The 26,374-nt window shown below is 36.6% G+C and overlaps 2 protein-coding genes across 6 annotated transcripts; one reads left to right on the top strand and one right to left on the bottom strand.

The window, feature by feature from the left end:
• The first annotated feature begins 19,353 nt into the window (after positions 1-19,353).
• On the top strand, positions 19,354-25,492 carry LOC137940012 (uncharacterized). 5 transcript variants are annotated; one of them, XR_011110301.1, is made up of 5 exons: positions 19,354-21,178; positions 22,897-22,989; positions 23,379-23,504; positions 23,912-24,161; positions 24,371-25,492. XR_011110301.1 is itself a non-coding variant. In XM_068784910.1 (2 exons), the coding sequence occupies exon 1, from the start codon at positions 19,375-19,377 to the stop codon at positions 21,175-21,177; it is 1,803 nt and encodes a 600-aa protein (XP_068641011.1). In that variant the 5' UTR covers positions 19,354-19,374; the 3' UTR covers position 21,178; positions 23,839-23,855. The 5 variants fall into 5 exon arrangements, 1 of the variants encoding a protein (XP_068641011.1); XR_011110303.1 differs by having other exon boundaries at positions 22,897-23,504; positions 24,371-24,484; positions 25,034-25,492; XR_011110300.1 differs by having other exon boundaries at positions 22,897-23,504.
• On the bottom strand, positions 22,922-25,106 carry LOC137940697 (cytokinin riboside 5'-monophosphate phosphoribohydrolase LOG8-like). Its single transcript, XM_068785836.1, has 7 exons — positions 25,011-25,106; positions 24,835-24,932; positions 24,687-24,717; positions 24,422-24,521; positions 24,078-24,148; positions 23,853-23,996; positions 22,922-22,999 (listed from the first exon to the last, which is right to left on the bottom strand). The coding sequence occupies exons 1-7, from the start codon at positions 25,104-25,106 to the stop codon at positions 22,922-22,924; spliced, it is 618 nt and encodes a 205-aa protein (XP_068641937.1).
• Positions 25,493-26,374: the final 882 nt, after the last annotated feature.

The following is a 26,374-nucleotide window of genomic DNA, read 5'->3' as shown; positions in this document are numbered from 1 at the left end:
GCAAGCCAAAAGAAAAACACTTACTCTTAAAGCCAAAAATAGTGCCAAAAATGACTCTAATGAAGAGAACTTTGATGAGGTTCAATACTAGACATCTGCAAAGATGTACCAAAAGAAGAACTTTAGAAAAGGCCAATATAGGACTCAAAATGAAAAATATTTTAAGAAAACTCATGTTTGTCTTGAGTGTGACAAACCAGGGCATTGAAGAAACAAATGTCCAAACCTAGAATGAAGAACCCTATCCACAAGCAAGGTTCCAAAGAACAAGAAGAAGAAGGTCCTAGTCTTTGGTTTGGATACTATGGAAGAAGAGTCCAACCATTCCGAGGAAGAAGAAAGTGATGTTGGACTCATGACAATTGAAGAAGAAGAAGAGTCAACCACTTCGGAAGAGGTAAGCGGCACAGACAATTAAAGTGAATTAGAATTACTTTTGGAAAATTCTATTCATAGTCTAAATAAATACAAAGAGAAATTCAAAGCTCAAGGAAGAGCTCATTGCCTTGAAGGAAGCAAATGAAATTCATATGGCTAATGCTTCAAGGCAACGTGGAGTAATCAACAAGTGATCATGTGATAGACTTGCCTTTGAAAAGAAGAGCATTGAATTAGAACAATAAGTCAAAGCTCTATAAAAAACACACACCAAGGAGGAAAATTGAGAAGAACAAGAATATCCAAAACAAGAAGTTCATTTCCATTCCTGACATTTGATGCCACTATTTCAATGGAGTGGGACACTATGCCCACATTTGCCAAATAAAAAATGCAAATGGCAACGAACAATGTTGGTTACCCAAAACAACCAATATGGTTGTGGTAACCCACCAAACCTCAGGAAAACAAGTTTGGATGCTCAAATCACCCAACGCTTCGAATGTCATCCCAATGGGACCCAACTTAGAATCGATCTCTAAGGGTGATGTAGGTTAGTCTTCGAGCCAAGGCACCAAAAATGTATAGATTTGGATAGCGGGTGCTCGAGGTGCATGACCAGTGATAAGAACAAGTTTTTAGAACTCAAACTGAAAGATGGTGGTCCTATAACATTTGGAGACGATAGCAAAGGTACCTTTAAAGTAATTAATAAAATCAGTACCTCAACCTCTTTCATATCTAATGTCTATTTTATTGAAGGGTTGATGCATGACTTACTTATAATTAGTCAATTTTTTGATAAAGGAAACACAATGTCATTTGAGAAGGACAAAATCTTAGTAAAAAATAAAAATGATGAACTAGTTTTAGAGGGACATAGACATAGAAACCTCTATGTTGTAAACATGGTTGATTTATCTTCAACTAGTGCCATCTATTGGATGAAAATATTGATGAATATTAGTTATGGCATAAGAGACTCGTACATGTAGAATAGATTCCTTGAAAAAATTAGCTAAGAAAAACTACTAAAACGACTAACAAATAAAAAAATTGTAAGAGAGAAACCTTGTAATGCTTACCAACTTGTAAAGCAACACAAAAAATCTTTCATGCCCAAGAGTGTTGTTTCAACCTCTCTAGCTCTTCAACTAATCCATGTGGATTTAGTTGGACCTACGTGAACCTTAAGCCCAAACGAAAAGTTTCTAACCCTAGTGGTGGTAGATGACTATTCTAGGTTCACATGGGTAGATTTCCTAGTACACAAGGATGATGATTTTCTAGCCTTCGTAAAATTATGTGAAAATGTTCAAAAGGAGTAATGTTATAGCTTTATCAAAATTAGGAGTGACTATGGAGTAGAATTTGAAAATTCATAATTCAAAAAATATATATCAAAGCATGACCATACATTTTAAACTCCTCAAACTCCTCAACAAAATAGTTTTGTTGAGAGAAGACATAGAACTTCAATTGAAATGTCAAGAGCTACGCACATGCATTGAACATGCCACATAGACTTTAGGGTAAAGTCATAAATAACACTTGCTATATCATAAACTGAGTAAGCACTCTCAAAAAAACTCCTTTTGAGTTGTATATGGGCACCCTTCCCAACATAACTTATTTTCAAACTTTTGGATGCAAAGTGTTTTTATTAAAAGAACCAAAGAGAATATTAGAGAAGTTTGACTCTAGGGTTGATAGAGGAATTTTCTTTGGTTATTCATCTCATAGCAAGGCATATAAAGTTTATAACAAGACATCTATGAGAGTTGATGAGTCAGTGCATGTTGAGTTTGATGAATCTGATTCACCAAATCTAACCTCAAGACCATTTTTTTATGATGAAGAGGGAAACCCCTTCAATTCATCCCCGGGAACTCAACCTCAAGACCAAAATCTTGAGGAAAACCCAAATGACCCAAATAACCAAGAAGAACCACCTATGGGGCCAAAGAACTATAGGTTCATAGTTGTTCATGGCTTATCACCCCCTAGAATAAATTATTGGTGACCCTCAAGGAAAAATTGCAACTAGGAGAACAACTCATGAAACTATGGTAAATAGTGCCTTCATTTCTCAAATAGAGCCCAAAAACTTTGTCAAAGCTGAAAAAGAAGATTTTTGGATCATAGCAAGGCAAAAAGAATTAAACCAATTAGAAAGAAACAAAATTTGGACTCTAGTGCCTAGACTCCAAAATCAGCAAGTCATAGCAGCCAAATGGGTCTTTAGGAACAAAGTTAAGGAGGAAAATCAAGTTGTGAGAAACAAAACTAGGTTAGTTGCTACAGATATAGCCAAGAAGAAGGAATTGATTTCGAAGAAAGCTATGCACCCATGGAAAGACTAGAGACAATTAGAATCTTATTAGCCTATGATTGTCATATGAAATTCAAATTCTTCCAAATGGATGTCAAGAGCACATTCATAAATGGGTACATTCAAGAGAAAGTAGACGTTGAACAACCCGAAGGATTCGAAGACATGAGCAAGCTTGACCATGTATACAAACTACATAAAGCACTATATAGGTTAAAGCATGCTCCTAGAACGTGGTATGACAGATTAAGTGAATTCTTGAAAATTTTGGTCATAAGAGAGGTAGTGTGGATAAAACACTATTTACCAAGAACCATGATCAAAAACTTGATTATTGTTCAAATTTATGTGGATGATATCATCTTCGGTTCTAAAAACCCCTCACAATGTCAAGAATTTGCTATTGTAATGAAGAATTAATTTCATATGAGTTTAATGGATGAACTCACATTCTTCCTTGGACTTCAAGTGATGTAAACTAGAAATGGAACTTTCATAAACTAGTCCAAAACACTAAAGGATTGTTTAAGAGATTCAACATTGAAAATCTAAAGTCAATTAGCACACCCATGAGTTTGTTCTTGAAACTTGACTCAGACAACTCAGGTAGAGTTATAGATAAAAAAATCTATAGAAGCACGATAGGATCCCTACTTTACCTATTGGCTAGTAGACTGGACACAATGTTTTTAATGGAAAATGGGCCCACGACCAATGAAAGCCCACATGTCCAAGTGTGTGAAAGATGGGCCCAAGCCCACAACACCAAGGACAAGGCTCACAGGTCCATACAGTGATGATAGGATGGTAAATAAAGAGTTATCTCATAAATATGGCATTGATGTAAATAGTTTAAGTTCCAGGGGCATAATTATAATATTATAGTTTTATTAATCTATAAATTGAGCTCCAGGGGGAAGATTAGGACATAAGTTTATAACCCTTTTCTCCTTCTTATTTTCGCCCAATGGGTCTCTCTCTCTCTCTCTCTCTTTCTCCATTAGCTAAATTCATGGAGTCCTGAAAATCAATATGGTATCAGAGCATTGATTTTCTGGACACACAGGTATGGTTTTCAGGATTCTGGAAACTTTTTTTTTCTTTTTTCTCTCTCATATAATGGTTCGTTTTTCTCAGTTACAGGAACTACATTTTTTATTACTGCTCATTTTCTTCTACTGCCTGGTGACGTGAGTCTAGTCTAGCTTATCTTGTTGTCTCAGTCCAGTTCAAGTTGAGAAATGCCTGCTTTAATCTAGCTTCCAAATCGAATACATGTTATTTAGTGATTGTACACAACAGTAATTGCAGCACCGTTGTTGATACTAATCAGCACAATTAGAGTTAGGCCAATGAGATCTTTATTCAGAAATTGAAGAAAAGAGTAAAGGCTAAGGAAACAAGAGACTGGCTCTCTAGGAAGTAAGATAGAGTGCCGATCTTCCCGTTTAATCTGCACAATAAATAATTGTGAAATCATGCTCACAAAAATCAAAATGCCTCTACCAAATTTGCTGACCTCTCTTCTAAAAACAGCACGTCCAAATTGTTCCTTGTAAGAATTGCCAATGTTAGCCGAGGTCGGAGATCACTTTCGATCAGAAATGTCACCAGTGATCAGAAGCTCAAACAACTAGTGTCTTTTTGTTATCTCTCCGCTTTGGGTGGACCCCAGAATCCAGAAAAATTCTTGTCCGTGCTCCCTGGTTCACGGCTGGAGAAGACAATAAGTGCCATTTCTACACCACAGAGCACAAAGAGCTCATATGCCTTCTTGAGAAGGCCATTCTGGTAGTTATATCTCGATGATTATTGGTAATCCGGGAAGATTTTCAGCTTCTCTGGGATCTTTGTTTTTTGGAAAATCTGTCGCAAAGCCACATGGTTGCCACTTCTGGAGGATGGCAACTTCCTGATTTAAGAATCTCCTTGTTGGCTTCATTGGATTGATCTTCCCTGTTGTTGTTGCATAGCTGTTTAAAGATCATGGGATCCGATTTCTATCCCAAATAATTTAACCAGCTGGCTCATCTCCTTAGTTGGTCTTTCCATACCTATGCACAAAACCTGATTTGGCTGGCTGGTTGTTATCTTGATTCCCGATGCTGCTTGGCTAGGATGTTTTAAAACTAGAAAGTTGTTGGTTCATCGTGGCTGTTATCAAATTTCTGCCCGATTTTTGTTGCTATTTTTTTATTGAAAACAACGTCAATCCTACTGTTCTGCGCTAGCCTTTCTATACCGAGCTCATCACCAACTTTAGAGGATGACAAATCTATTGTGTTTCTATTTTCTACTCTCTGGGAAGAGAGGTTTACGAGACCTTCTCGGTCACTTTACCAAGCATTCTCCACCGATTGATAAAGAAAATAAATCATATTTAAAGTGTGTTAAGGATGATAATTTGGTAATTAGTTAGCTTATTAATAGTATAGAAGAGCATGTATCCAATAATGTTGTCCTCTTAGAACCAACCAAACAGATTTGGGACATTTGTACTAAGTTATATTCTAGTATGCCTACTTTACAAAAGTTGTTTAATGTATTGCAAAACATGCTCAATACTAAGCAATGAGACAATAATCATGAATTTTTGTCTCGGTTTTAGGGTCTACTTCAAGAGTGGAAGATCACTCAACCATACTCCAACAATATTTTGATTCAAGAGAGGCAAAGGAAAGCTTTAGCAGCAACAATTTGTTTGACAAATATCAAGTCATACCTTGAAGTTGCTAAGACCCAACTTCTTAGCTCCTTTGCACTACCATTCTTTGATGATATAAGTGCCACATTGTTGTGAATCTTTGATCCATCTCCTAACTCAAATAATGATGTTTCATCTGCTATGTATTCAGGTAATAGAGGCATCATCCTTCAACCGAGGCCGTGATAGAAATTTTAGAGGCCGAACAAGAAGTGGTAGAACCAGTTCTAGTTCCTCTCACAAAGAGCCTCATGTATGCACTTATTATGGTGGTCAAAATCACCTTGTCAAAACTTGTTGGAAGCTTCATGGCAAACCAGAATGGGCCATGGCTACCCCAACCTCCATTACCAATGATAGACAAGAAGAAAAGGCTGAATCACAAACCGGAAAGATGACTCTCACTCATGAAATGAAACATTTCAGAAAATGAACTAATTAATGAGGCATTCCCGTATATCTTCTTCTACAACTGCTACCACTATCACTTCAGGTATGCTTTCTTCAACTTCCTCCTCTTCATCTTGGATAATAGACTCTGGGGCCTCTGAACATCTCTCAGGTAACAAACATATGCTAATTTTTTTATCTCCATGTATTCCCGATAAGTTTGTTACTATAGCCAATGGTTCCCAAACCAAAGTACTTGGCAAGGGATCATCTTCTATTTCGAGATGTCCTATTTGTTCCTCAATTCCCTTTAAACTTACTCTCAGTAATTCAACTCACAAAACATCTCAATTGCTCTGTCACCTTCTCCCTCTTATTGTGTATTTCAAAATCTAACAACGAAACAAGTGATTGGTGGAGGCCATGAAAAAGGGGGTTTATATTACTTGGACCTGCCTGCGTTAGCTACACTTTCATCCTCTCCATATGAGACACAGCTTTGGCACAAGCAGCTTGGCCATCCTTCTACATCTTCCCTTCGGCATTTATTTCCTTCTTTAAAGTCTTTATCTACTTTAAATTGTGAGATTTTTTAGTTAAGCAAACACTAGAGGAGTATATATTCTCCTCGCCCAACAAATAAAAGCATTGCTCCCTTTTCTCTAGTACACTCTGATGTATGGGGACCTTTGAGTGTCTCAAATATTTCTCAAGTTAAATATTTTGTTACTTTTGTTGATGATTTTACCCAGGTTACTTGGTTATATCTATTTAAAAAATGATCTGAAATATTTACTATCTTTAAGGCCTTTCATGCTATGGTATTAACTCAATTTGGCAAGAAAATTTAAGTACTTAGGTTTGATAATACTAAAAAGTATTTGACTAGTGAGTTTCAGTCCTTGTGTCAAGATAATGGTCTTATCCATCAAACATCATGTGCCTACACACCTCAACAGAATGGTGTTGTAGAAAAAAAGAACCGCCATCTCCTTGAGGTTACCCGGGGCCTTCTCTACTCCATGAAGGTATACTACTTTTATTGGCCTATTTTCTTATCAATAGGTTACCATCATCTATACTTGGTCATAAGACTCCATATTCTATATTATTTCCTAGTGAGGACCCATTTTCTCTTCCCATGAAGGTCTTTGGGTGTACTTGTTTTGTCCATGCCACGTCTCCTTAGAAATGTAAACTTGCTCCTCGTTCTATGAAGTGCATTTTCTTGGTTACTGTAACACCTAAAAATGTTATATTTGTTACAATCCTACCCTTCGATGGTTACTTGTGTCTAGGGATGTGACTTTTTTTTATGGTACCTCGATCTATTCCTTGAATGATGCTCCTCCGGGTCTTTCATTCCCTCTAGCCATCCCTTGTCCATTTGTGCCCTTTAATGCCGATGTCACTCCACCCCCCGAAGCATCAATTGACACCACACCTATGGAGTTTTTGGATCCTACCGAGGTAAATCCTTCTTCCCCTATTCCATTTGGTACACAGTTTAATACTCGGCCCCTTTCTCTAAGAAAAGAACCCCGTACTTGCACTACTTCTCATCCTATTTCCAACATTATGTCTCACCATCTCTTCGGCTGTTATCAATTCCTTACATCTCTTTCTTCCATCTCTATTCCTCAGTCCTATCAAAATGCCCTAAGGCATATAGGGTAGAAGATGGCTATGGATGAGGAAATGCAAGCCTTATATGAAAATCCAACATGAAACTTAGCATCACTTCTAACAGATAAGAAACCAGTGGGTTGTAAATGGGTTTTTACCATCAAACATAATTTGGATGGGTTTGTTGCTCGCTTGAAGACCCGCCTCATCCCTAAATGGTATACTCAATGTTATGAAGTGGATTATGAGGAGAATTTCTCTCATGTTGCCAAGTTAAATTCGGTATGTATCCTATTATCCCTTGCTGCTAACTCTTCATAACCCCCTTATAAACTCAATGTAAAAAATGCTTTCTTAAATGGTGATATACGTGTGGAAATTTATATGATTCAACCACCTAGTTATGCGGTTGAGGGGGAGTTCGTATGTCGCTTAAAGAAGTCCTTATATGGACTTAAACAATCCCCTTGGGCCAGGTTTGATAAATTTAGTCAAGCATTACTACGATTTGGATTTTTTTATGCTTAGTAGATCATTCGGTATTTATTAAAATACCTCAAAAAGAAAGATATTATTGGTTGTGTATGTTGATGATATTGTCTTAACAAGCAATGATACGAATAGCATACAAGAAACATGATATGTCATAAATTTGAAACTAAAGATCTTGGACTTTTAAATTATTTTTTGGGCATAGGAATTCTTTAGTCCAAGTACGGGATATTATTATCTCAGAGGAAGTATGTCTTGGACTTCCTCAAAGACACGTGAATGATGGCATGCCGCCAAGGTGACACACCTATGGATGCGAATATTAAAATATGTGCAAGTTCTGGAGAAGATATTGATATTGGAAAATATGAAAGACTTGTAAGCAAACTTATCTACCTCATGTTAACTAGACCAGACATATCATATGCCTTAAGTATGGTGAGTTTGTATATGCATAAACCACAACTTACCCATTGGCAAGCCTTGGAAAGGATATTACGATACTTAAAAGGAGCCCCAAGAAGATCCTTTCCTCTACGATTATTATTATTATTGCTCTGGTTAGTTTGGAATTAGGGTCTTTAATTCCTAACAAAATGTGGTTGCGAGATCTAGTGTAGAAGTTAAATACAGGGCTATAGCTCACACAGTCAATGAACTCTTGTGGATCAAGTCCCTTCTTATCAAATTAGGATTCTATAAAGGAGGTTCTATGGGTCTATATTGTGATAACCAAGCAACTATTCATATCACTTTGAATCCGGTTTTCCATGAAAGGACCAAACACATTGAGGTGGACTGCCACTTTATACAGGAGAAATTTCAAGCGGGTATATTCTCCCTCAAACATGTTTCATCACTAGAGCAAGTAGCAAATATTCTTACTAAACCGCTTACATCTAAGATCATATCTTTTATATGTGGCAAGCTAGGTATTTATGATGTTTTCTCTCCTCTAGTTTGATGGGGAGTGTTAGAAGATGAGCTCAAGCTCACACGTCCAAGGAAGAAAGCCCACATGTCCAAGAGTTGGCATATTGGTAAATAAGAAGACTTCTCATAAACATGGCATGAAGATGTAATTACTAGTTTATTTATGTCTCTTCTCTTGTAATGTTGTAGCCCTAAGGGCTTTGTAAAAACTATAAATAGAAGCCCTTGGCTAAGAGGTAGAGCATTAAGTTCTCTTTTCTCTTCTCAAATTCGTCCAAACTCTCCTCTCTCTTCTCTTGGAAGTCGATCTCTAAACTCTCACTCCTTTCTCTCTTCTTCTCTTCTTCTTCTTCTTCTTCTCCTCTCCCTCTTTGGCTCGAGATCATTATGAAGGAGTCCTAAATTCTACATCCCTATTACACCCAAAGTTAAACACTAAATGATAAGTCCTAGAGCAATTAAATAACTAAACATAAATAGAAGATTAAATAACTAAACATTTAATTGAGACCTCTTTCTATGAGACTCATGTAAGTTTTTACCATTATATTTCTAGCTCTATGAGGTGACAAACACACACAATAATAGGTGACAAAGATTTTTGTTGTCATTGTTCCCCTATTGGTAGTCACTGCCTAAAAACCCTTGCTTGGGAAAATTTCACTAATTACTCTAGTAGTTGAGATTTACATAAAAATGATTCCAACTTTCTTTTAGGCCACGTGTATGCTCAAATACACGAACACAAATCTCTCCTTGAGATTGATTAGCTACATTCTAGCTCTAGCAAGCTCTCCTATCTAGATTTTTTGGCTCTAGAACAGTCGTAAGAAGAACAATGAAAATACAAAAATAAAGGAACACTTACACCCTTGAAACATGGAGAGACAATATTCTCCTTGAAATTTCCAACCTTTGATGCACAAGAGGAAAAGTGCAAGCTCAATCTTATAATTTATGTTTTATGCACAATCATAAAAATTCAAGCGGAAGTAATCACATATGAAGTACACAATATATTTTGGAGGTCCACATTCCTTTTGAAGATTGCTAGTCCAGCCCCAAGATCTTTTAGCACTTCGAGGCTTTAGTAAGTTGGGGTTTCATTTTAAATACAAGCGAATCAAACAAACACTTAAAACATAAATGTTGATTCAAATATGATCTCAAAATCAAAAGAGCACATGTTCAACAAAGAGATATCTAAGTATTCAGTCAAGATTTGAAAGAATAAACGTTGGAATATAAGAGAACTGTTGATTTTGACTTCCTTTAGAGCTTGGGAGAGGACAAAAAACTTCTCAAATCATGTGAAGGCTACGGAAGCTTGGAAAATGCTTTGGCAAAGAGAGAAATTCATTTGGGATGAGTTTGGCTTAAACATAAGGCTTTTCAATGTTCAAAAAAATATTCCTTTGACCTAAAAAATGATGTTTTTGCCTTCTACCAAAAATGGGAAAAATAGGTCAAAATCTGAAAAATATTCATTAAATCTTATTTTTATGCTTAAAATAACGGTAGCTCACTTATAAAAATTGCAGACATACAACTCCAAAAACTGAGCCTGAAAGATTGTAAATTTAAATTTGTATACAGAGGATTCAAATCCTTTAATTTTCCAAAATGAGCAAGAGGAAACTGAGCCTGTAAGGTTTTGTAATTGGGGTTTGCCTCGTTTTTGCTATTTTTTACCGAGATGGGTTAAAATCCTCTTGCTCTCAGAGCCACCCATGGGTTCGACTTCTCTTGCTCAAATGGGTTTGAATCCTCTTGCTCAATGGGTTCTTATCCTCCTAGTGGGTTCTACACCTCCTAAGTGGATTTTACTCCTTACAATGGTTATATACCTCTTTTTCATTCGAACTTTCTATTTATTTGTATTCTACTCATTTACTCTCTTTGTCATGACAAACGTTCTAATCCTTCTAACTTCTTTTAACATAATCAGTAAGTCAGTCACTTAGCTTTTATCCTGATTTTTTTACTTTTCATATTTTTACCTTGACTTTTTTTAAAAAAATTGCATGTTAAAATACAGGGCCTAATTGAGAAAACTGCCAAATTAATTTTATTTTTATTAATTAATCTTGAATTAACTTTCAATTTTTTAACACATGCCATGTTAAAATATGTATTAATCTACATTAATTTTATATTTATTCATCTTTTTTTATAAAAAAAAATTTATTCATATGGAATTACATCCAAAAAGTTATAAGAGTCTGGTCGCCAACTCTTTGTAAAGATATATTTTTATGTATTTATTTGTTCACCTTATGTACTTGAGGGGAAATCTATATAAAACTAAGAATTGGAGAAAAGTGTATATATATATATATATATGTGTGTGTGTGTGTGTGTGTGTATAACTTTATTTGAAAAACTTAAATTTTCAAACGCCCACTCAACCCTTAGGTGAAAATTATTTCTTGAAGAAATATGTCATGGTTGGTTGCTAGTTGCGATAAAGTTCATGACTTTATAATAATACCTACTTTATTATTTAGGTATTATTTATGTCTACATAGTTTAAAAATCTTAATAATATGTTTTTATTTTAATATTATCTATATTATTTAAAAATTTCAAATAAACACATTTTTGAATGAAAAGATTCATTACCATTTAGTCTCAATCAGGGAGAGTGAAGGGTACTTGTCTCTCTCATGGGTATAATTAATAAAGATTAATAATTTTTAAATTATCATTTTTACAACAATGTTATGTGAAATAAAAAATAAAAAATATATGCAAATTAAATTACATACAAGTATATTTTATTTTATTTAAAATAAAATAAAACATAAAAATTATTTTATTAAATAATTTATTTTTATTTATTCAATTATATTTATATAGGAAATTTAAAAAAACTATATAAATAGAAAAAAATAATTAAATATAATAAAAGGCATTCCTTGGAGACAATATTATTTCTATGACAAGTACTAGAAATATCAAGTTCAAAAAAAAATATATATATATTTCTCAGTGATATATTTTTTTACTCTAATATTAACTATTGGCAGTGAAATTATATTTTTTGTTGAATAATTATAATTATATATATCCAAATAAAATATTTCCACGAACTATTAAAAAATATGCTAATTATCCTTTTCTTGCATAAGGGAAAATGTGTTTTGACAAAAGTTACTAACGATTGACGATATTTCTTTCTTAAGTAGTAGTGGAAAAATATTTAATGGTAAAAATATTTTCCACAGGAAATGTCTCTTTTTCACATTTCAGCTAATAGGTTATTTTTGGTAATATTAGTATTTATTTTGTATGAAATATTATTTCATCAACAACAGTTTAGATTTTTTGTTTGCATATGTTTGTCACTGAATATTATGTTCACTAGAAAAGTTAATTTTGCCATTAAAAGTTTTGCCACCTTAAGTAATTTTTATTGTTGTGTAAAAAAGATTCTTAGAACTACAACTCTAAGATAAATAATGTTTGAAAGAAGGCCACGTAAAAAAAAAAAAAAACTTGAAATTTTTTCTTATAAGAGTTCAATTTTCTTTAAAATTAATTTGGATCTAAATTATTATTATAATTAGTTTTTAAAATTTAATAGTAATTAAAAGGGATGTATCATAAAAAGGAAGCCTTTAACCTTTTATTACTATGATTAAAATTTTAAAAAGACACAATATAAAGACTTAGTATTCTTGACACATGAATAGGGACTAAGACTTAGTTTTGAGCTACACTGGGTTTAGATTACAATTGAAAATATAACATATTGGAAAATAATACAATTCTTTATTGGAATTTATTTTTTAAACTGCTAATTGTAATTTGTTTCTTACCAGAAATGTGTTTTAAATGGTGCATGCGACTACAAGTTCATCCCTGAGACTCCCTCAAGTGGGGTCCCTGGTAATTCTTTGAAGAATATTTGATAATCTTTTGTCTAAGACACCTACTACATGCTTTGAATTAACATCTCACACCAGTAAGAATTCAGTAAGGGTCTGTTTAGACCCTAAAAAAAAATATTATGATAATTATAATTCCAAAAAATAGTTAGTAAAAATAAGATAATGATCAAAATCTCATTTTCATTAACTATTTTTGAAAATAATGATCAAAGTCTTATATTTTTATTTTCTTTTATTTTTCATGGGGTTGCAAACAAACCCTAAGGTAGAGAGGTATGTTGTCTCTTCAATGGGTAACTAATCCGGTTTAGTATCCACTACTGGAATGAGTTCTGAAAAAATAACCTGGTTTGGCATCCTGGAACGAGCTCTCTTGTCATCTGAACGAAAAGCTGATTATTTATGTTGTCGCAAAACTTTAATTGCAGTTTCATTCATCAAGGAATGCATTATGCATGGCCTATCGTTTATCCTAGTCTTGAACAAAACAAGATTGTGTGGTTCAAAGAGGCAGCGTATAGTTTAATTTTTTGTTCTTGACGTGAGCTTCAATTCACTGATCATCCTCCAATCAAATGAAAATATAAATTCATCACATTTGATTCAAATGACATCCATCGCATCAGGCCAAGCAAGGTTTGCGTAGAGAAATCTTCGTTGCCATTTGTGTTCTCTAGGAAGATGCAGATTGATTTGGGTGTTTTTGAGGAATTTCTCAACTTGGGTTGGAGTTGCTCCATGTTGGATAGTCCATCTGGAACACAAACTTTGTCTTTAATTCAGATCTAATTCTTCTTCACCTGGAGGTAATTGAAGTACTTGAAACTCTTCCTGAAGGCTGAAACACAATGTACTCTTAATAATTCTTGTAAATGAGCAATTACCATTATCTTGATTCTTGAACCAAAACGAAGATTAATTACATGCGAAGATGCTATATAAATTTGTACGTTGTATGCAAGGGAGAAACCTTAAGGAGTTGGGTGTGTGCAATTGGCACAAGGCTTGTTTTGTACCAACAAAGTCAGATGCTCTCCTAGTCTGATAAATTTTTATTTTTTTTATAATATTATGTTATTAGGTTATATATTTATAAAGGGATATATCTCGAATCAATTCAAAATTACAAATCTAACTTATCTACAAGATCTGTCTTTATCTTCAATCTTCTTATCTTCAACAGTCTCCCTCAAGTTGGAGTGTATGTTAATGATACCTAACTTATTGAGTAATACCTCAAATTAGGATGAACTCAATGCCTTAGTGAATAAGTTTACACTTTGGTTGCTGGTTTGTATGTGTGTTGTCTTAATCAAGCATTCTTGAATCTTTTCATGGACTAAGTTACAATCAATTTCGATGTGTTTGGTTTGCTCATGAAAGACCGGGTTTGAGGCAATATATAGAGCAACTTGGTTGTCACAATACAACATGACCAACTGAGTATGTTTGATTTACAAGTCCTTCAAAATATTCTTTAACCAAGTAATTTCTCAACATGTAGTAGTCATAGATTGATACTCTGCCTTGACAGCTGATCGAGCCATCATTGTTTGTTTCTTTGTTTTTCAAGAAATGTGTAATTATCCAAGAAATACACAATACCCTATTACTGACCTTCTTGTGTCCTTACAGTGAGCCCAATCTTCATCACAAAATGCATTTAATTAGAGTGTACTTGTGGAGGATAATAGAATACCCTATCATAGAGTTTGTTTCAAGTATCTAAGGACTCTATGTGCTGCCTCAAGATGTGGCATACGTGGCTTTTTCATAAATTGGCTTAAAACATGGACGACATAGACTAAAAGTGGTCTAGTAATGGTCAAATAGATCAATCTTTCCACAAGACGCATGTATGATGAAGGATCATTTAAAAGGTCTCCATCGGATTGTGTAAGAGCCAAGTTTTACTCCATTGGGAACTTTGTAGGTTTAGCTCCTTGAAATCCAGCATCTTCTAATATCTCCAAAGCATATTTCCTTTGGGAGATGAAAATCCTCTTTGAAGATCTTGCTCCTTCTATACCCAAGAAGTATTTGAGTTGAATAAGATCCTTAAGTATGAATTGTTTGGATAATAACCATTTCACATCTTCAATTTGTTAAAGATGTTACCCACCAAAACCACATCATCAACATACACAAGTATTGCCTTAAAACTTCTCTCGTAGGATTGGACAAATAGGTGAATATTCTGCCTTTGATTGATGAAATCCAACAATTTTTAGGGTTGTGGAAAACTTCAAGAACTACTGTCTAGAGGCTTGTTTCAAGTCGTATAATAACTTGTTGAGTTTGCACACTTGAGTCACCCCCTTTCATCCAAAACCTGGAGGTAGGTGAAAATGCCATCATTGAATAATAGAAACACTAAGTAGAACACGTACAGTAGCCAGCTTGACAACTAGGGCGAATGTCTCTTGATAATCGAGTCCTTCAACCTGGTTGAATCCTTTAGCAACCAAGTGGGCTTTGTAATGATCGACGGTGCCATCAGATTTGAGTTTCACTTTGTATACCCATTTACATCCAATGAGTTTCTTACCAGGTGGAAGAGATATGAGCATCCATGTGTAGTTAGCTTATAGTGCTTGAATTTCATCATGCATGGTTTGATGTCATTTAGGATACATCATGGCCTGTAAGAAAATAGTTGGTTATTTGGAAATGACTAATGAGTTGGAAAAAGTTTTATGAGATGTGGATAAATGAGCATAAAAAATAACTTGAGAGGGTTCATAAGGTAAACCTGATGTTGTGACCACGTTGGAGGCAGATGACTGTTTAGGTCACGACAATAGGGTCGCTTCCACATGAAATTTTTGAAGGAAGCTGGGTCACTTAATTGGTTTGGTAGATAGGCGACGAGCAGGGAGTGGCATGGGAATGGGAGAAGGTATGTGAGGGGAAGGAACATTATCAATATTTGAAATTTCATGACTTTATGATTGAGTAGGTGTGCCTGGTATAAGATCATCATAAAAAGTGGAGGTTAAGGGAGTAGGAATCATGAGACTCTCAATGGCATAAAAAATGTGTTTAAGAGGGAATTATTTTTCAAAGAAAGTAACATCTCAGGATACAAACTCTATAGAGTTCAAGATCATATACTCTATATCATTTTTGTCCATAATGGTACCTAAGAAAAATGCAATGGACAACACGTGCATCAAATTTGGATGGCTTGTGGGCATGAGTGGAGGCAAAACATAAACATCCAAATACTCGTAAATGTGAGTAATTAGGTACAATATTGAACAACTGCTCATAAGGTGTTTTACGTTGCAAAATTGGGGTAGATGTCCGATTTATGAGATAAGTAGCAGTTACAATGACATCCCCCCAAAATCTTTTAGGAAGATGGGCTTGAAAAAGCTAGGCTCGTGCTATGTTTATCAAGTGTCTATGTTTGTGTTCTGCTACCCCGTTTTGCTACGGGGTGTGAACACAACTTGTTTGGTAGACAATTCCTTTGGACAAGTAATAGGGCGCAAGAGTAAATTCAGAGCCATTATCACTACACACAATTTTGACTTTGGGAGAAAATTGGGTTTCTACCATACTAATAAAATTAATTAGGTGAGTTTGAGTTTCGGATTTGTAACGCATAAAATAAATCCATGTACACTTAGTAAAGTCATCAACTATGGTGAAGAAAAATTGGGCTCCAGAAATAGATGCAATTTGTAACCCCCCAAATATCAACATGCAATATTTCAAAAGATGATTTGCTAGAGATTGTGTTCAAAGAAAATGACAATCTAGTATGTTTATCTAAGGGGCAAAACATACAATTGTTTGAACGACAAAAGTTTTTATTAAAAAAGGAGACGAAACATATACTTATTTGAAGGATGCCTGAGACATTGATGCCAAAGACTAGATGGAGAATATATGGAATAACAAGATAATTTTTGTGGGTGATCAAGGTAGTAGAGACCCTTCTGTTCAGTTCCTGTCCTAATCATCTTCCCCAAGCGTAGGTCCTGTATTGCACAAAAATGAACAAGGAACACGGTGATATAGAGAGCATGATAAATAAGCTTGCTTATGGAAATAAAGTTTAAATTGGAAAATCGGGACACATATAACATTATTAAGAACCAAACTAGAAGAGAACACCACTTGACTTACATGTGTAACATTGGCATGAGAACCATCTAGTAATTCCACTATTTTATTTTTAACAACTCTCTAAGTTGTAAACAATTCAGGATAGCAAACAATATGATCAGTTGCTTCACTATCAAGGATTCATGTGGTTTTCTTACTTTAAAAAGAGAAGTAGACAACTTTACTTGAAAGTTCCTCATGGGTTGAGGAGTTGCCCACATGATTTGCCATGGAGGACTTGTTATTATTGAGCATTTGTAGGATTTGTTGGCATTGCTCCCGAGTACAAGGGAAGGAGTTTGAGATGTTTTTCTTCTTGTGTGCTTAGCCGAATCTGTATTCTTGAGTTATCTGCAATAAATGCACTTCAAATGTGCCCGATCATATGCAACGTTGTAACCATCTTCATTATATTTTGACACGTATAAGTAGCATTTTTCTTGCTTGAATTCTTGACGACAAAAGCTACTACCTCAGGTTGAACTATGCTCCTTTTAGCGATATATCTTTTTGTTGTTCATGTTTTGATTATTTTTCGTGTTTCCTTATATAATAATTCCTCCTTCATGGTTCCACAACTACAGTGTAAGATAAGACAAATAACATCTCTCTCATCCCACAATCATTTGAGTTTGGTGAAATAAGAGCCAACAAACATATTGTGTTGTATGCAATTATGTATCTCGTTTACAATATGAAATAATTGAATGTTGTTTACTTAAGAAAAATGGTCGCAGAGTTCATTCCAAACTACTTGTGTTCCATCACAATAGAATACATTTATTGCAATATCCTTAGATATCAAACTCAATAACTAGATTTTAACATGATTGTCACAACAAATCCACTATTGCAATTCATTGTTGATTTTCTTATTTGGTCTTTTTATTGATCGATTGAACCGTGGGTGATTGACATTGCCAAGTTTAGATACGCAATATCATTGTTGAAAGGTCACGTGATTAAACGGTAACTATGGATCAATATTGTAATGCACCGTCCGAGTCGGAGACGAGTGGAAAGGTTCGCCTGTCTAGCCTGTGAAGACCGACACTTCTGGCCTTGCAACGGCACAAGTCTGTCCCGGCGACGGCGCCAGATAAGAATTAATAAAATTCTCGTGCACTTCTGGAGATGCCTCAATGTGTGTGCCAACAATTTTTAATTTCTAGAGACTTGGCGTCTGTGTATAATGAATCTTCAGCCTTTTATTTCCCTCTCCTCGCCGTGTCTATCAATGGTGGCCGTGGAGTCCGTCCAATGCTTTGACCGGAAAAGACCGCCGTGGCGGTTACCCACTGCAAGCGCGGGCGCACCCGATCAAAATCAATGGCTGGCCGAGGCGGTGCGAGCTGAAGATGTTCGGTAGTCACAGTGCCAGGGCGAGGTTTCAGAAGTCTTACCGAAGAAGATGTTTCAGAGGTTACCAGTAGCATTAGTTTTGAAGGCTACGGGGCCGGAAGCCGAAGTAGCGATGGTGTCGCATATCGCCCGTGGTTTTGAAGGTTACGGAACCAGAAGCCAGAGTGGCGATGGCGAAGGTTTGTCAAAGGCCGTGACGGAAAGGGTCGCGGCGAAGCTATAGATCCCCGACAGGGCCTGCTGCGGAGCCGGTTTTGAGTTTTTGTTTACCGAGAGGTTTTAAACCTCATGGTATCGTTGCCAGAGCCGGAAGCGACGACGAGTCGAACGAAGAGAAATCTCACCGCAGATAGAAACGGCGGTTTCCTAGAGTAAGGATCGGCGATAGCCAGTCTAATACCATAATAAATTTCTATTTTTTTTATATCTGAATCAATTCAAAATTACAAATCTAACTTGTCCAGAAGATCTTTCTTATCTTCAACATAGTGGGCTATAAAAATGGTTTCCGGGCGAGAATCGCACCGTTGCCCACGGCGGTGGTACATAAGAAACAGAAAGAATAAACATAATATCTTATCTCGTAAACCGAAGGGAATAAGAAATCTTATCAATCTCCGAAACAGAACCGAAGATAATCCTTTATCAATATATGCGGGGAGTCGGGAGATCATCTCTCTTCCTCCACCTCCCATAGAACAATTAATAGAAAGGCAAGTCCAATCCATCACCTTAGTGTTTAGTTTTTGCAATTGCATTCTAATAGCTGGCTCACAGGCTATTAGAAGGCTGCATTTTTCGTTGCTTCGGCTCTGTAAAGCTTTTGAGATTTGCTCTGGCTGTCTCAAATTCAACCTTCCTTTTGTGGACCCTCCAAGTGATATTTGATTTGCAATTTAAGTTGGACTGCTTCTTCGACAAGCAAAGTAGGTAATCTGTCGGGAGTCTCTCTTGGATCCCACATAGATTGAACTTGAAGGCCGACATTAACGGTGCTCCGACTGCCCACTTTTCGATTTTAGGGACCGAAAATGGCGCGGTAGCCAGTCGTAGTCAAGACTGAAGACACTACTATTAGTAGAGTTAAAAATGAAAACGGCGACGACGAAGTTAGGTGTTCTTGTAAATTTTGCAAATGTCATGCCCAAATGCTACCAACCACTCCCACCAGAATCTCCCATCTCACCCCCTTGCGCCTTGCTTCCCACTTCCATCTTCCAAACTCCACTCCAATCCGTCTCACCGCAGCAGAAAGGATAGAAGCTGAGATCGATTCTCTGTTGAGAGAAATTTGGTGTGTGCTGTGCTGTGCTGTGCTTCAACATTCTCAGACGGCAATGGGTAACACGGAACCCATTGGCCAGAGCATCATAAAGCTCATCAGCAACCTCTGTTTCTCACTCTTCGTCTTCTCTGTCCTCATTTTTACTGTAATTGCCATCACATATCAACCTCCAGATCCCTGGCTTGAATCTTCCAAAGCCCTCACCAAGGTCTTCTCCTCCGTCGAGAACGCTACCTTCCAGACTGACGAATCCCTCCTCAATACCGGCGAAGATCTCGTTTCAATCCCTCCCGCGCCTTCCCCTTCCTTCAACGCTTCTCTGTCCTTCATCCCGGCTGCTGCTCCCTCCTCCAATTGCCCTGACGATGCCTCCCGCCCCCTAAACTGCTCCGATCCGCGGGTGCTCCCCGCCATTCAGGCCTTCAATCTCAAGATCTTCAAATCTATCGTCTTCATCCAGTATCAAACCCCTGTTGCCGGATCTAAGCCCAACGAGTGCGACGTCTCCTGGCGCTTTCGCAATAAGAAGGAGAAGTCATGGCGCAAGTATAGGGACTTTCGTCGCTTCACGCTCGACTTTGGGGATGACTGCACCCTTAAAGTCACTGGCGCCGACGGTTGGCATTCCGGCAAGAACGCCAGGCGGCCGCCAAAGAAGCTCAATTCAACGCTCACTCCTCCTCTCAAGGATGATGACATCAACGATACGATCCCTACGGTTGGATCGGAGGCTAATTTCCGCAAAGGCAAGTATCTATACTACTCGCGCGGGGGCGACTACTGCAAGTCCATGAATCACTATCTCTGGAGCTTTTTGTGTGGTCTCGGTGAGGCACAGTACCTCAATCGTACTTTTGTTATGGATCTGAGCGTTTGCCTGGCTGCAACTTACAATCCTAGTAACAAAGATGAGGAAGGTAAGGATTTTAGATATTATTTTGATTTCGAGCACCTAAAAGAAGTTGCTTCGGTGGTTGAAGAGGTTCAATTCTTGGGAGAGTGGAAGGTTTCGGACCGGATTCAGAAGAAGAAGCGGGTATCTGTCCGTAAGGTTGCCAACTACAAGGTTACCCCCATGCAATTGAGGAAAGATAAGAGCACCATCATTTGGCGACAATTTGATGGGCCGGAGCCAGAGAATTATTGGTATAGAGTCTGTGAAGGGCCTGCTTCTAAGCATGTGCAAAGACCTTGGCATGCGCTTTGGAAATCGAAGAGGTTAATGAATATAGTTTCAGAGATTAGTGGGCACTTAGACTGGGATTTTGATGCTGTTCATGTGGTTAGGGGAGCCAAGGCAGAGAACAAGGAAATGTGGCCTCATCTGGATAGAGATACTTCTCCTGACTCACTCCTGATGAAGCTTCAGCAGTTGATTAGGCCGTGGAGGAAATTATATGTTGCGACTAACGAGCCGTTTTACAATTACTTTGATAAATTGAGATCACAGTTTAAGATTTATTTGTTGGATGATTTTAAAGAATTGTGGGGAAATAGAAGCGAGTGGTACAATGAGACACAAGCCCTTAACGATGGCAGGCCTGTGGAGTTTGATGGTTACATGAGAGTGGCTGTGGATACTGAGGTTTTGTACAGGGCAAAGACAAGGGTGGAAACTTTTAATAATTTGACAATGGACTGTAAGGATGGGCTTGGTACTTGCTGAGGTAATTGTGAATCTTGGTTAGTGTGATTATCTTTTATTGTTTACTATGTATCAATTAGTTTTTCGGGTTCAAAAGTTGAGCATTTTCTGCTACCCAACAGTGATGTATTCCTTTTCTTCCCTTGTATTGATTAAATAGTAAAAAAAAATCCTTTTTAAAATGTTATATGCAGATTGGTTTCTTTCATCATGTATCTTCTACTATGTATATGGCTATCGATTACAGTTACATATCTCAGGCATGAAAATAAAATAAAAAAGGCCATTTTTAGTCTATCTTCTTCAGAGGTGATAGCTATTTTTTTTCAGGTATGAACAATCTTGTAGTGAATTGGTGACAGTCTGTCATTTGTCAATAAATTTTTGGTACTTTTGTGTTGTGAAAGGACTGAAACAATGGAGATGTTGTGAGTCAATAGCTTAGTGTGACATGTTCAATCACTGTGGAGTACTGACCTTGCTGGTCCCATAACACAGCCTGTGAAAGACCGATTTGCAAAACAATTGCAATGCCAATTTTAGAAAAATGATCAATTGAACTTTGATGCAGCAGAACATTCTATTTGCTTGGTAGTTAGAAAGGTTTCCACCAATAGGCTGTTGCGTATGGAGCTAATTCACCAAGTTCTGTTCTATGCTTGCATTTTGTTTCAAAATATATTTGTCCTGCCTTTTGGTCTCAATATGGCCGGGAAGATGCATTGATAAAGTCTACCTCTTTCAAAAATATTCTCGCACTATTCCTGCATGCATTTGTACGAGTCATGGAGCCTTAATTGAGTTCATGGCTCTGCCACATTAGATGTCAGATCTCTGTGAATGCTGCTTCAAGCCATTTCATCTTTTCAAGTTATAATTCTAGTGACAGAGAAAGGGTTTCGTCCTTGTAGTTGTAAAGTAGCATATTGTGAATAATATTCATGGATGTCTCATCTCTGTTATAAACTAAGTGAGAGTATATGTAAAAAACCTCCCAAATACTATTGTAATATTTCTGGTGTCTAATTAGTGGTTATCATCTTTTATGTGTGGGTTCATTCTTGGCTAGTGATATTCACCATTCACTTAGCTCTTGGATGGTGGATGTGCAATTGGTTTGCTGTTGGCCACTGAAATGTACCAGTGTTTTTTCCCTTGGCTATTGACATTCATCTGCCTGATATATACAAAATTACCCGTCTTTTATGGTGTGTGGGTTCTATACTGTAGATAAGGCTTTCTTTCTGTTCTTAACCTTTCAGCAGGCTTTAGCTTTATTCTTTAAGACATCTATAGTTTCTTCTAACATCATATTGGCTTGTAAACCCTACTTCAGCTGGGGAACTATATTTGTTTCCTAAATTATTTTCTGGTTCTATTCTGCATCTCTTTGCTTGGTTTGGCGGAAAGATTTAAGTTTAGAGTTTTTTTTTGAATGGTAGTGGAGATATAAGTTGAAGCTCACTCCTTTACAATGAGCAGTTCTTAGATCCAAACTGGCAACTTATTGGCATGTATCCAATTCCATGTACAAAGTTCTGAACTTGTTTTTTTTTTTTTTTTTTGTCCATTACCAAGTATGTGTATTGGTTTCCTCAATACTAAATGAAATATTTAATAAAAAGTACAGAAATTCAAAACCATTTCAGTGACACTCACGGTAGAAGCTAAAGTATTCTCCAAATTAATTTCCTGAAATCAGTTTGTCATGGTTGAATAAAAGATAATGTTCTGCTTCAGTGTTATGGAGCCGCACAGGATGTTTTCAAGAATTTGGGATGATCTGTGGTGCTTCAACTGTCCAACTGGCTGGGGCAACTTGATCATGCACAGGTGAATATTCCTGCAAGGACCAAGAAAAGCAAGTTGAAAGTCAGTATGTTGTTAAGGAAGTAGTTCCTTCAGTTTGTTGTAAGGTTTGAAGCATGGTTGGAAAACTCTGGTCTCTAATGTAGATACTGGGAAGGTCTCTATGATTCCATTCACTTCAACATTACGCTCTAGTGCTCTAAAGAGGTATATGTGATGCTAAGGATGATGTATCTTGCCATCATGTAATGGTCGGAAGGTTCCTTTCCCCTTGGTTTTCTGAGGGTTGTGGATCACCCTCTCCTTCCCTTTTTGTAATTCTTTAACTTTTAATGGAAAAGTACCATAGAGTTTATTTTATTTTATTTAAAAGAGAGAGGACATACATTAATGGGTCCCATACTTTGAGGCAGAGCACCTACAGCACCTCCGGTTCTTATCGACTGTGAAGAAGTCGATACCTACATCTGGTTAGGACCCACTTAGGTTACAGGGAGGTCTTATTCTGCAGGATGCCATAGACTGCGTAGTTCATCTAGGTAATGACATTCATCTTTCATTTTGATTCTGAGATAACTTGTGGACTACATTTTTCTCTAAGCTCAGGAAGGCCTAATCATTCATCAAAACCAGCCAGCTGGTGGGACCCTTTGGTTTGCAAAAGACATTTTTAGGTGTATGTAAATTGAGCAGTAGAGTGGATTTATTGCTGACTGCAGAGAAACAGTTTAACTCAAAACTAGAATTCGATGCATGATTTTTCATTTCTTTTGAAAGCATTTTATATTTTAATCATCCAACAAGATTATGCATTCTACTGATGTTTATCACACTAGTTCATTATTTTGAACGTTAAATGGATTAAACTGCCAGAAGATTGATACCACCTCCATCCTCCTTATCAACTCCTTGGCTGTTGGTGCTGAGATGATGATATTCCTTGCAGAAGGCTTTATGAACCCTTCTTCCACACCCTTGTCAAAGAATGCTAGCAAGCAGTTGTAATATCCATCAACATTTAAGAGACCTACCTGTGAACACAGCAGATCCTCAGCTTTAGTAGAACTGTTTTAAAGTGAGGTGAGCTTTGGTGGTTTGGAGAAGAAGCTCACTGGTTTTGTATGGATTCCAAGCTGTGACCAAGTTATCATTTCCAGCAACTCTTCCATGGTTCCATAGCCTCCTGAGAGTGTCAGGTAAAGAAGCATTATTGTACTGGTTCTTGTTTTTCTATTTCCGTTGCATATTTCTAGTTACTTTTTTTGATGTACTGAAAAAAAGAGTTTTTATGTTGAAACTTTTTATTTTTTATTTCTTATAACCTACACAAAAAAAGTGCTACACCAAGTCATTCTTATACCATTTTAGCTATGAATTCTGATACATATATGTGCTGTTTAACTAGGCAACTTTGAGTGCTGATGTAGTTTTAAAGCAAATCCTTCTGTAACTGCACCTGGTAGAGCAATAAAAGCATCTGCCTGACGAGCCATCTCTGCTTTGCGTTGATGCATGTCAGGTACAATCATTACTTGACCCACTGCATGGCCTGATATCTGATTAAGGTTTCTTTAGTACCACACAAATGATCAAAAAGGAAGTAGATCTCATGACTTAGTCAAGGATACAGGCAAACCATATCAATAGATACTACATCAAAGAAAGATGTTCAAAAACATTCTTGGCTTGCTTTTAAGAGCAGGGAAAAGGATCTCTCATACCTCAATTGGAACAAGAGCCTTGGGTATAACTCTAGCATAAGAAAGGAAAAACAAACAAGTTACATTCACTTCACTGTGTTAAATGGGTATTCTGATTTGTCTTTAGAATTATAAGTAAACAAAAAGATGCTGAGAAATCTCCTCTTACCCGAGTACATGACATCCACCATCATAAACTGCTTTGGAAATCAGTCCCATGAGTCCAACACTGCCACCCCCATAAACCAGATCTATTGTCCCTTTCACCTGTAAGACTAGAATAGATTACGAAAGCCAGCAAAAAGTAAGGATATGTGGAACACCAAAAGGGTGGATAAGACTAACCAGTTCATTTCCTAACTCAACAGCAGCATCACTGAAAACCCTTCTGTTACCTGAATTGCTGCCGCAGAAGACACAGACCTTAGTGAACTTGCCCATGACCTCTCTCCACACCAGTAAAGCATTTTCCAGTTGTCTCTACAGACTCGGTAAGTCCTTTTTAATGGTTTGGTTGGGAGATGGTTGATCAGAAAATGTGTTTTTTATGCTATATTGTAATATATGTTGGGCTGCCCGATTAATAGCTCCATGTGACAGGTGATGTCTTCAAAGAAGAGATTCTCGACATGTTTGTATTCAATGTCTTCTCTAGTTTCACGTAATACAATATGTTTTTTAGTGTGATCTTTGATAAAGATGTATCTTGTTCTTTGTGAGGAGGCCTACCTTATTAAAGAAGAAAAATAAAAAGAATAAAATTGCTGATACTTAATGCCTCAAGTAGATTTGGCTGCTTCGTATACGATCTGTGCTGATTTTTAATGAAGGACTCCATTAGTTGATTTTCTATCTATCTACATCTGTAAAAGTGATGGTTACTATTTGTGAATTGAAGTTGCCTGTCTCATTTGCAAAATGGTTGCTGAAGCTTTATTTAATATGAACAAAGCCAAAGCAAACACAAAATCCAAACGGGCAAGCGTGCAAGAGAGATGATGATGAAATAGGAGCTCACCTAATCCGAAACGGAGGTACCCTCTTATTCTTTACTGGACACAAATCACATCAGCTGGTATAATTTAATATATTAAACCCCAACTAGGTTTTTTTTTTATGGAAAAGGTAAGCAAACCCCAACAATTTAGTAAAGAGGGGTTTGAATCATGATTAAGTAAGAAGAACATTTGGTAGAGGGTGGGTCCCTTGTCACATATTTTATCAGTATTAATAGGATTTAAATCCCATTTTCAGACAGTCTGTCTTACCTCATAGTATTTTCCACTCAGTCTGAATGATTGTATTATTGTAACAAGGGGACTGGAGTAGCGTGCTGCTCATTTAATAAACCTAGGTCCTGATCTGAATCATGATTTGAACTCTCATTATACATACCAAGTTTGAATTCCGTAGGTTAATTGTTTGAATATGAAATTCAAAATTGGTGATATATCTTGCGGGCACGTCCCTACTTAGTTCTCATCCACATCAACCACTAGTAAGTTACACAAATGAACTAACTACCATGCTTGTTTCAAGGTTGAGACAAAACCAACTCCGAGTCCTTTTTCCTCATGGAGAGTCTGTTGGCCCAGGTGGTGTTTCAGGGAGTGTGAATTGAGTTATAAAATAAAAAATTTAACTCTTAAGGCATAATTAAAAGCAAACGGATAGGAAACATAAAAAACACATAAGCACAACCATAAAGA

The sequence above is a fragment of the Aristolochia californica genome, unplaced genomic scaffold, assembly GCF_029961685.1.
Source record: "Aristolochia californica isolate CCGP_79_NKW_82.1479 unplaced genomic scaffold, dmAriCali1.0.hap1 SCAF_9, whole genome shotgun sequence".
In the NCBI taxonomy this organism is placed as follows: Eukaryota; Viridiplantae; Streptophyta; class Magnoliopsida; order Piperales; family Aristolochiaceae; genus Aristolochia; species Aristolochia californica.
The sequence above is the reverse complement of the archived record's forward strand: the minus strand, read 5'-3'. Positions and strand labels throughout refer to the sequence as shown.

Bases quoted from the DNA above. Each gene is read 5' to 3' on its own strand.
- LOC137940012 (XM_068784910.1), top strand. From the start codon at position 19,375: ATGCTACCAACCACTCCCACCAGAATCTCCCATCTCACCCCCTTGCGC.
- LOC137940697 (XM_068785836.1), bottom strand. From the start codon at position 25,106: ATGGGCAAGTTCACTAAGGTCTGTGTCTTCTGCGGCAGCAATTCAGGT. The intron at 24,522-24,686 runs GTATGAGAGATC...AACCTTAATCAG, and splicing joins AGGCTCTTGTTCCAATTGAG to ATATCAGGCCATGCAGTGGG. The intron at 23,000-23,852 runs GTGGTATCAATC...TGGTCCTTGCAG, and splicing joins AGTTGATAAGGAGGATGGAG to GAATATTCACCTGTGCATGA.